Source organism: Haemorhous mexicanus, chromosome 11, assembly GCF_027477595.1.
Source record: "Haemorhous mexicanus isolate bHaeMex1 chromosome 11, bHaeMex1.pri, whole genome shotgun sequence".
In the NCBI taxonomy this organism is placed as follows: domain Eukaryota; kingdom Metazoa; phylum Chordata; class Aves; order Passeriformes; family Fringillidae; genus Haemorhous; species Haemorhous mexicanus.
The window spans coordinates 8116908-8127620 of NC_082351.1; the positions used below are offsets into that span (position 1 = coordinate 8116908).

At 50.6% G+C, this 10713-nt stretch overlaps 1 protein-coding gene across 4 annotated transcripts; it reads left to right on the top strand.

Moving 5' to 3' along the window:
• The first annotated feature begins 6 nt into the window (after nt 1–6).
• C11H3orf18 (chromosome 11 C3orf18 homolog) lies at nt 7–10712 on the top strand. Of its 4 annotated transcripts, XR_009487832.1 has the most exons (6): nt 3480–3874; nt 5209–5234; nt 6744–6873; nt 8123–8315; nt 9222–9309; nt 10241–10712. XR_009487832.1 is itself a non-coding variant. In XM_059856259.1 (5 exons), exons 2-5 carry the CDS (start codon nt 3641–3643, stop codon nt 8201–8203), a joined length of 471 nt encoding a protein of 156 aa, XP_059712242.1. In that variant the 5' UTR covers nt 7–97; nt 3480–3640; the 3' UTR covers nt 8204–10712. The 4 variants fall into 4 exon arrangements, 1 of the variants encoding a protein (XP_059712242.1); XM_059856259.1 differs by adding an exon at nt 7–97 and having other exon boundaries at nt 8123–10712; XR_009487830.1 differs by having other exon boundaries at nt 8123–9309.
• Nucleotide 10713: the final 1 nt, after the last annotated feature.

Consider the following 10713-nt stretch of genomic DNA (forward strand, 5'->3'; position numbering starts at 1 on the left):
GCGCGGCCCGGCCCGGCCCCCGCGGCCCCGGGCGCGGCCCCCGGCGGCCGCTCCGCCCGCGCCCCGGGGGGACCGGACGCCTCGGCGGCAGCGCGCAGTAAGTGCCGGCCCAGCCGCCCCGGCGCGGGGGGCGCTTCCAGGGAGGGGCGGGGTGGGCCGGGCCGGGCCGGGCCGGTCCGGTCCGGGCCGCGCCGCGCCGCGGGGGTGGCCGGCTGCGCCGTCCCGTCCCTCCCGCGGGCACTGAGGGGGTTGCCGTGGCCTCTCAGGGTCCGGCCCCGGCCGTGTCCCGGGCGGGCCCAGTGGAGCGGTGGTAGCGCCGCGCGGGGAGCCGGCTGTGAGCCCGCGGCTGAGCCCGCGCCGCCCGGGCAGCGGGAAGGGCCCCGTAACCCGTTATCCTCCCGGAAACTTCTCGGGATGGGGAAGGAGGGACTTCCCGCAGGGATGGAGTCCGGGCAGCGGCGCTGCGCGCACGGGGCCAGGGAGGTCGCTGCTAGTGCGGTGTGTGTCAGAGCGGGGTCGGAGGAGCGGTGACATTGCTGGGGAGGGTCCCCGCGCCTGGTCCAGGGAGGAATAGGACCGTGCCCTTCTCGGACAGCGAGGGGTGACAGCCGGGGAGCCACGGGGCAGCGGGCACACACGGTCGGGGCTTCCTCGCTGCCCTGGTGCCTGGTCAGCTCTGGAGAAGAGGTGGGGGAAGCCAAAAGTTCACCCACTGGGAAGCCACATCCCGTTGCCAGCAGCAACACAGTGCCGCTTGCATTGTTGAGTTACTACAGATACTTCATCTTGGTGAAGTAATGAAGAAACTATACTTGTTATTCTTCATCCAGAGACCCATTTTCATCCCTGTGACACAAATCTCTGTTCCTGTCACACCCAAAATGAAACAGCAGCACAGAGATTAAAACCAGTACTTCAGAAAATGCTCAAGGTGGGGCCCAAAACAATTTTCTGCATCTCAGAAGTGAACAGCACCTATCAGTCAGAGATCAGTTTGGAAATGCTGGCTTGGGAGAGAAACAAACGTGTTGTCCTTATTTGCAGACCCAGCACAGAGCCCAGCACAGAGCACTCCTGGCTGTCTAAGCAGCTCTCTTGGTGCAGGCAGTGGAACAATGCCAGCTGGCAGCAGCTGAGGATCTGGTTCCTCTTCTGTTCTATTTGTGCATGGACTATGCTGGAACCTGCCAGTGATAGGTAGTAGCTGTCCCTGGCCCTACAGCTGCCATCAGAGGCTTGGAGTGTGCCCAGCCTGCAGATCAATCTTCCAGCACCAGGATGACAACTGGGAAAGGAAGGTGGTGGGGAAAGATGATCCCCCCCCCCCAGCTCTGCTGTGTAAGCTCTGGGCCCTGGGCAATCCTTGCACTCAGCCTCTCTATCTGACTGTCTGCAGCCTGGACCAGGAGGAGCTGGGGAGCAGAAACATTCCTATGTGAACCTGGGAGTGGTTGTCTAAGCCAGGTCAGAACCCTTTGACACAGGACTGCTTTTAGAGCTAGGTTTGTTTGCATGGGAATCCTTCAGCATGAGCAGGATGCCAAGAGCAAAAGAGTTCAATTTCTCCCTTGACCAGAGTTTCAGCTGGCTTATTTCAACCCAGCCTTTTTTGATTTTTCAGAACTGACACCACATTCAGCTGAAGGCCTAACCCATTTTGTTTCCAAAATTTAGGAGCTTTTTAAGACCTAGAGCCATACTCTGCAAAGCCCTTGGGTCTGCTTCACTCCTTTCACTTAGACTCTTTTTCCACTCTTTATTTCCTTGGTAGTATTTTTTCCTTTAAAAAATGGGTGTTATTGTTATGGAAAGTTTCCCTGAATAGCACAAATTGATGGATTCTGCCTGAGCAGCTGCTTGATCTACTCAATAATTCCTTCCCTTTCCCTGCTGGGCTGTCACTGCTGCTGCTGCTGTTGTTGTGACACTGATTTCAAATTTGCCATCTTTGTGCCCAAGTGTGTACTGCACCTGAGCTCTGCTGTGGTCAGGAGTGGCTGGAGAAGTCCAGGTGCCCTGTGGTGTAAGCAGAGTGCAGGGCTTGATGGTCAGTGAAGGGTACAATCCCTTCAGCTGCAATGACTCGTGGCCCAGCACAATGTTAGGGGGGACCAGACCAGAACTGTTATTTTTAACATTTCTCTGGAAACTCCAGGGAGCTTGACAGTGTCTCCCAGGCACTTCAGAATTCCCCTTTGCTTCACAAAGTTGTTTCCAGGGGACTGAGACAGACCCTGCATGAGTGGCAAAGCATTTACCTGCTCAGGGAGCTGCAGGACAAGTGGAGGTGACTGCTCCAGCTGCTGACTGACCACAGCAAAGGCTGGTGCTGCTTGCCTGGGGTGGTTTCCCTGCTCCAGCTGTTAGTGGCAGATGTTGATCATGCTGCTTCCTGCAGTTGTGGACAGCAGTAAGGCAGCACAGTATGGGAACTGCACAGTAACCTTGCCTGGAATGGAACAGAGTGGAGCAGAACAATGGCTCATTTCTCTTTGCAGGCACATCTTTTTCTATTCAGAGCTCACTAACCCCTCTGTCCCAGCTGCATTCCAGCCCAGAGATGTAATGTCTGCTAAATGCAGGGAAATTACCAGAGAACTGCTACAGAAGTTCTCAGGTCAGCTCAGCTCCAGAGGTAGCTGCGTTTTCAGAGAAGCAACTGATGATCTAAGGTTACATACAGTGTTTTTATAAACAAAGTGTGCAAATGCTTCCCATAGGCTCATCCCGTGGTGTTTTGCAACTCTCTCTTGATCATTTGCACAATAGAAGTATGAAGCAATTAAAGCCTTTCATGTTCTCAGCATGAACAGATCTATCAAATTTCACAGCTCCAGTCCAAAATTGGTCTAATTTTAAAATTATATTGATAATTGCCAGTGCATGACTAAGCTTGAGTGGGTGCTTTCATGAGGGATTGAGAAATACTTGGTGTCTTTAGATGGAGGACTGATGCAACCCACCCTTTCCAGAGCACTGGGATGAGCAGCAGTGGGACAATGGATAGTGCAGGGATTCACCACAACAGGGAACTCCTACTTTGGATTCAATAAAAAGCATCCTGAGATATAGATGCCTCACAGCTGAGTGTCATTTCATTGGGTATGTTCCCCCTGGTAAGGGGATCAATACAACTTTTCAAAAATTAAAAGAAAGAAGCAGGAAGATGCTCTATCGTGGTGCAGATAGAGAGACCACCTGGTTCAGCCTGGGGCACATCAGAGACAAGGGTTCTGAGGTTGTCCCACACAGATCTCCAAGTGACTGCAAGGAGGCAGAGCTGGAGTAGTGATGGGAGAGTTATCACCAACTCCAAGTGAATCAGGCATGACTTTGGGAGCTCTCAGTAAGCTTAAAAAACATTTTTCTTACTTTGAGCAGGCATTCAAAAACTGTGCTGGTGAGTTGGGGAACTGTGGGAAAGGTTGTGCCTGTCTCCAAGAGCTCTGCACTGCTCATTTGTTCTCATTCTGTCCTAGGCCAAGTCCAGTGTGGTTCCTACCCTGAGGAAAACCCATCAGTGGTGATGCTGCAGGAGAGGTCTCACGTGGGGCCCTCAACTGGAAAGGCAGCTCTGCACTCCTGTAGCTGATAGGAGAGGACAACAGCTTGGTAACAGGAGCTACCAAGAGCTGGCAGGATGAGTTACAGCTCACCCTCTGTGCATGACTTGCATCACAGCACCCCCACCACAGCCAAGCCAAACCCAGGGACAGCACTGGATGTGACTGTACCACAAACAGCCACCATAAGCCCTGAGACTACCAGTTTCAACAGCACCAAAATCCCAGATATGGCCAGCACTGGACCTGGCATGAGCACCATGCTGCTTTCCTTTGGGATCATTACTGTGATTGGCTTGGCTGTAGCAATGGTAAGAGAGCCCAGCTAAACATTCCTGTCTCTTGAGGATGGAGGGTGGCTGGAGGTTCTAGGACTGTTTTGCACTGAATAATTTATTTGCATTCTATTCAAGTCTCACCCAGAACTGGTGGGAACTGATAGTTCCTGAGATTCCTTTCTTTTTTAAGGCCTTTATCAAGTGCTATGGTATTTCTGTAGTCTCCCTCAGGTCTGATCCAAATGGGGTGCTCAGCAGGCCTAGGAGCATCCATATGTATCAGTATTTGTCTTTAATAGCAATAGGAAGTTAAATTAAAAGGGAAAAAAGCAGATTCTGTTCTGACTTGTTACCTGGAACAGCTGCATTGATTTAAACCTTCTCTTGGGCCCCACAAGAAAGTTTATCCATATTAACTTTTCAAGCAGACTGTTGAAACCATGTAAGTCCCCCCTGTGGACATGGGGTAATTCTTTTTGAATTAAAGTGGCCTGAATCCATCTTAGCAAGACTCACCCTGGACTGCATTTCCAAAGTTCTGCATGCTGGGTATCAGTCCTTGAAGGTTTGGTGTGTCACTAACCTTGCCATTAATGCTGTGGGCAGAAGCTTTCAGGTACCCCAGTTCTGGGCCCACCACAGGCAGTGCAAGGGCTGCAGCTCTCCTTTTATGTAACCAGATCATTTCCCTGCTAACAGAGAACGGGAGGTAGCAGCAAGCTCCCATTCCTTGTGCAAGGAAGGGCTTCACTAATACAGCCATCAGAGGAGCCTACTGCAAAATTTCATTGCAGGCCCCAGGAGGAATTTTTCCAAAAGTCCCTAAGAAAACCTGGAAACAGTCAAAAGTTCCCAAGAGCAGCATCCAGCGTCCGTAGTTCTCAGAACAAGGCTGTGGAGGCCCAAAGTCTCCCTTTCTTCCCTGCACAGGCTGACAGAGGCAAGTCCCTGAGCATGCCCTCCCTCTTTGCTTCTTCCCTTTGTTCTGGGGAGGGGGTAGCAGCACTTCTGTGCTGTAGGAAATCTGCACATGAAAATCACAAAGGGAAGCTTTTTCATCCACTCTTAAACTGCAACATATGTCCTGCAGCCCCAGAAATGTGCTAAGCTACACCTGGTAATACACCTAATACTCCTACTCCTACTAACACACCTAATAACAGGCCACTGAGCACTTAGTGTCAGACATGATGTGCTGCCAAGCTCACAGTGATGCATATGCAATGGCATTTTCATTGTCACTTCTCCCTTCCCCCACTGTGGTGCACAGTGACACCAACCTTCTCTCTTTCCTGTGTGCCCAAAATTTCTCAGCTATTCCCCATCCTACTGGGACCGCTGTAATAATGCTTCTTTTTCTCCTTCAGGTTCTGTATATCAGGAAGAGGAAGAGGTAAGTAAGATCTGTTATTGACTGAAGGGAACTCAGTGCTTCAAAATGCAGAGTGAGCTCAGAAGGAGATGGGGAGAGTGCAAGTGATGGCTGTGGGAGAACATCGTGTGACTGAGGCTGGCACACTGCACTCCTGGGACTGGGCATCCCTCTGACACCAGAGTGTCAAAGACTCCTCCACAGCTTTGGAAGGAGAATAAGGCTGAGCAGGAGGAGGTCAGGGATCCTACAAACTCATCACACTTCACCTATGAGATGCATCAAAACAGAGGAGAGGCTTATGGGTCTATAAAGAAGCTGGGAACTCCATCATGACAAGTGTATATCTCAGGTTTCAGCCATTCCCAGATTCCTATGTTTTCTAGCAGCCCAGGCAGTGACAGCAACTGGCAGCAGCACAGTGCAGAGATGCAGCTTCAGCCCAGGAGTTAATGTCTTTATTTCCTTGCTAAGCTCCTGCCTGAAAATAGAGAGGAGAACAGCACGCAGGGAGAATCACGTCTTGGTTCTTCCATCTCACAGCAGGGACTCTGGTGAAGATCCGTAAGCTCTGGTACCTCCTCCCTCCCTCACTCCTTGGGGCAGATCTGGCCAGGCCAGACTTCCAGAAAGTGCTGTTGCCCACTGTAAAATTTCTAGCCCAGCCCCAAAGCCCAGGTCTGGGTGCTGCTGCAGGAGCAGCCAGTGCTTGGCCTGTGAAAGTAGCACTGCTGGAGATAATGGTTGTGCTGGTAAGCCCATAGAGAAGCAGGGGAAGAATGTGTCATCCTAACACTTGCCAAAATAGATACTTGTGGTGACACTGCCAGTAACTGCTTGTGTGTTTCCTTCTACTCCAAAACTCAGCTATAGCCAAAGGCAGGACTCAGTGTTCTCCCAGGAGCCACCCCATCCATCATCCAGCTCTGAGGAGACCCTTTGAGTAATAATTCATAGCTCTGTCTCTTGGAGCAATGATACAAGAGTAGGAACAGTGTCCACAGGCATCAGCTCCCTGTGAGAATCTCTCTCTTTCCTATTTTCTATTTATTGTTTATTATTTTCTGTTTAATTTTATGTACTTCAGCCCCAGAGTTAAAGTACTCTCAGGCCACTGGAGCTTGAAGTGAAGTGCTGCTGGCAGGCTGTGACTGGCAGGATGGGCTGGTGTGGGCAGAGGGACAGGGGGAGAAGTCACAACATGCCAAGCCAGTATGTTCCACTGTTTCTTTTGTCCCTCCACATAAAGCCTAATCTTATAAGGTCTGCAAGAACTTAAATCCTGATTCCTCTGTGTGTAAAAGCCTGCCAACATAGATTAGTGATGGCAGTTAATTCCTGTAACTGCACTCTGGGTGTCTTGCACTCCTGCCAGCTGTAATAGGTTCTTAGCTTCATCCAGCAAGAGCCACAGGAGCAGAATCCCTGTGCAGCAGGAGAAGCAGCTGCAGAAAGCCTCAGCAGTGGGGTGGGGAGCAGCCTGAGCCCTGTCCTTCTCAGCCAACCCTTTCCCTCCCCTCCCTCGGGCAGGTTGGAGAAGCTGCGGCACCAGCTCATGCCCATGTACAACTTTGATCCCACCGAGGAACAGGATGAGCTGGAGCAGGAGCTGCTGGAACACGGGCGAGATGCAGCATCTTCCCAGGCATCACACAGCAAGGTAGGCAGCAACCAGCCCAGGCTCACTGCAGCCACTGCTACCTGCGCTGCTTTCCAACAGGGCCAAGGAGATTTTGTAGGGCTGCAGGGAGGGGAAGATCTCAGGAGGACTTCCCCATCTCTGCCAGCCCTGGAGGTAGGGACTTGAGTGTTTTGGAGTGCTTAGGGTGGACTAAGGAGTCAGGCAGTGTTTGACAGGAGGCTCTCTCCTGCCCAGTGTAACAAGAGGTAGGAGAAATGGTAAAGAAGGGCTTCTCACCACTGTTTGGGTCCAGTTTCACAGTGTTGTCTGTTCCCTTTGTCACCACTACTACACAAAAAGCCTTTCTAAAAGAGCCAGCAGGGAGGGTTGGAACAGGTGTCCCTTACACGGCCCATCCTTGGAGCAGACATACCTTTCCTTTCATGCATTCCTTTCCAGATACTCTGTGTTACCCATGTCATCTCCTGCTTTTTCTGTCCAGCAGGAGTTCTCCCAAACAGTTCTGTTTCCATACACTTCACACCTTCAGAAAATCTGTAGCAAGCTTGGTGTGGGCAGAAAAGGAAAGAGGAAATAATAAATACAACTGGAATTATAAAATACTTACCTTGAGACATTCTCAACCTGCTAAAGAGTTCAAAGGAGACGTGTTGGAATATGAAAGATAACCAACATATGAAATATACTAGTTTGGAAAGCAGGAAACGTGGTGTATAAAAGCAAAGGGTCTTGTCCTCTGAGTAGCACATACTAGGACAACATCAGATCCCTCTATTAATCCACATAGGGGGCTTACCTGGAGGTAGTAAAGGGGGGAAATTCTAAGGCCAGAGTTAACCTCAGCCCATTAAAACCAGAATCATCCTCTCCCAGGACAGACTGGCCAGCAGGCTACCTCAGATCTCTCTTGCTAATGCTTGGAAAGTACAAGAGTTTAAAAATTCAATGTAAAAAGAGAGGGAGAGTCTAAAACAACAGCTCAAGTTCAGGCAGAGGCACATTTCCAGGCCTTCTTGATATCTCAAGCTTTTCATGCTGCCTTGTATATATAAATAGTGAGACCCAATAATCCAATGATGTGGGGATTTTAAACTGGCATGGATGTGCTGACTAACTCTCCAGCCTGTTGTATTTTCCTGTCACAGCCTTGTTAACGCCTTGTTAGCCAGGCAGCCTCCCCTGGGAGGGGTGAATGCTGTGTCAAAGTGCAGCCCGTGCCTGAGCCAAGGCAGCCGTGCTGGCTCTGAGCTCTCCTGCTCCCCTGCAGGTGCTGCTGCCGAGCCAGGGAGCGCTGCAGAGACCCAGCCGCCTGGTGTTCACTGACGTGGCCAACGCCATCAATGCATGACCAGGCCCTGCCCTGCTCCAGGCTCCTGCTGAGAACGAGGAGGATGAAACCAACAAAGCAGTGACTTCCCTCAAGCATGGCTGATCCACTGAGCCCAGCTGGTCACATGTTGGTTTGTGTTACACATGGGCACAGGAAGTGCCATCACTCTGGGAAATGAACCCTTTGTGAGGGCAGTGGTGATTTTCTGGTGTGTGTGTTACCATTAAAAGCTCCTGAGCTCCAGTTTCTGGGCTGGCACTGCCTGATACCACCTACCAAGCTTTGAGCTTAGGAACAGTGCCTGCTTTGTGTAGATTACCCTGTCAGAGCACAGAGCTGTGCTCTCTGGGTCAGGCAAGGAGAGAGGTGCACATTTCAGAGAACTTCTCCGCTGGCTTTGTGTGCCCAGGCCCCAAGGAAAGTGATGGATGAGCCTCTCTGTGCAGTGACCACAGCTCTGGCCAGTCCTGGGTGGGGACTGGTGGCAAAGCCTCTTTGAGCCAGGAGAGCTGCCTGCCCCAGCTGAGGGGTGACCTGGGGCACAGCAAGGAGAACGCAGCCATGGGATTTATCCCCTCCCAGGCCTGTGGCTGCTGATAAACGTGCACCAGGGTGATGTTGTAGCATGGGGAATTCACTGGCTTGAAAAAGTGAAACAGTGAAGATTCGGCTGATAAAATCTTAATCTGAAGAAGTGGCTGAATATCCCAAATTAGAGCTACTGTATAGACAGAGGGGATTTCACACAGCTAGAGCCAGGGACTATCACTTGCTGGCTATATGAACCCTGCTGAGCTAGGAATAAGAGTGCCTGGGCCACAAAGAAGAGTTGAGCAGAACTAGGGTTCCAATAACATCCATCCCTTCCTGCTTTGGCTCAGGGAAGTTTCTACAGTGCAGAGTGTTATCCAGGAAAAAGCATTAAGCTTTGAAATACTTTCTTTTAAAAAAGGAAAAACATGTATTGGCTCAACAACAACCCAGTGTTTGCCCCCAGAGATGACTAACAGCTGGTTTGTACTTCCTTACCTGCCAGGACCTGCAGTCAGAGCCTTCTCTTCTTCCTGCTGAAGGGAACACAGAGCTTTGCCTTAGCCTCTGCTCGAGTTACCTGCTAGGAACAGGTAGGTGGGAATAGACAGGTAAGCCAGGGGTTTTCCCTGTAGCCCTGAAGCATTCTCTGCCTGTGCATCCTTCAAGGCTGCAGGAGGAAGAGAGTGCCAAGGGGTCTCTGGCCACCTTGGCATGTGGCAGTGCAGTGTGGGGGTCTGTTGGCTGAAAGCCTTTTGGTGGGCACTGGCCCTGAGTGCTGCAGACCAGCACAGCAGCCAGGGAGCAGCATCAGTGCCCAGCTATGCCCTGATCACCTCCTGATCTTTGGGTGGTTACAGGCATTGTCAATCAGATTTTATTCCATCCACAGCACCAGTTAAAAGGAAATCAGGGAAAGCCAAAATTTGAATGCAGATCTAAAGCTTTATGCAAGGAGTTGTTTCAGAGTGGTAATTCAGGTACCATGTGCTTTGTAGCAAGTTTTGACCTGCCAGTTAGTTTTTGTTCTTCCCCTGTGTGATTGTTTTTCCCATATTCATTAAATGCAGACTCTTTGCTGAGCCTGTGCCCCTGACCCCTGCAGGGCACAGCTCCTTACCAGCCTTCCCTCTTCCAGCTTCCCTCAGGGCAGCTTTGCAGGGCTAAATTGCTTTAGTTTTTCAGTATCCAGCTGTCTTTTTAGAACTAGGGATTTCTGGGGGTATATTAGGGGTTGGGGTGTGAAAAACAGCCCCACTCCTCATTGCCAGATGTGGCAGGAGGCACTCCCAGGCTGCTGCTGTTTGCCCCCGGGGATGCTGCTGGAAGGAAGGTGCCTGGGTACAAATACTCAGTGTAATGCAGATTAGGTCCTTAGAATTTGGAGTGTGTCTGTGGGTACTCCCAGCCATCAGCTGAGAGACAAATACCTCCCAACACAGACACACACTTGCCAGCTCCTGCAAGCGCTCACTGAGAGCGGCCACAGCTGATTTCTCCCTTCACTGCCTGTTCCCTTTCCAGGCTCTGCAGCAGCACAGGGAAGCACGTGGCAGTAGGGGTGTCCAGCTGTCTTGAATTGCAGCATTTTCCCCAGAACTCTTAGGATTGGAATTTCAATGGTTGTTTTAAACTCAACAAAAAGCAAGTGTGAGCTGAGCTGTTTCCTCAATGCCTCAGCCCAGTGTGTGCCCTTCTCCCAGTTCTGTGTGCTGCAGTGCAACAACAAACACAACTACACAGGAATTCTCTTGAACCATTCTCCCTGTGATGGTAGGCTTTGTCCTGTGATGACTGCCCTTAAGAGTAAAGAAGTGCAGATAATAAGACTAAAAGAATATTGTGGGTAATTGCTGGGCTCGTGTTCTTTTCGTTCCATAGCACCTCCTCTCACAGTTCTTGGATGTATAATTTAGCAGAAGCATTATGATGTAATTTAATTCAAGTGTTTCTGTGTTTTAAAGTATTGAAATATAATTAAACTATTTACATGAAAG

What these genes read in the sequence shown, in the direction of transcription:
- C11H3orf18 (XM_059856259.1), top strand. Translation starts at nt 3,641, where the DNA reads ATGAGTTACAGCTCACCCTCTGTGCATGACTTGCATCACAGCACCCCC. An exon ending in TTGGCTTGGCTGTAGCAATG is followed by an intron (nt 3,875 to 5,208) that starts GTAAGAGAGCCC and finishes TTTCTCCTTCAG; the next exon opens with GTTCTGTATATCAGGAAGAG. An exon ending in CCCAGGCATCACACAGCAAG is followed by an intron (nt 6,874 to 8,122) that starts GTAGGCAGCAAC and finishes GCTCCCCTGCAG; the next exon opens with GTGCTGCTGCCGAGCCAGGG.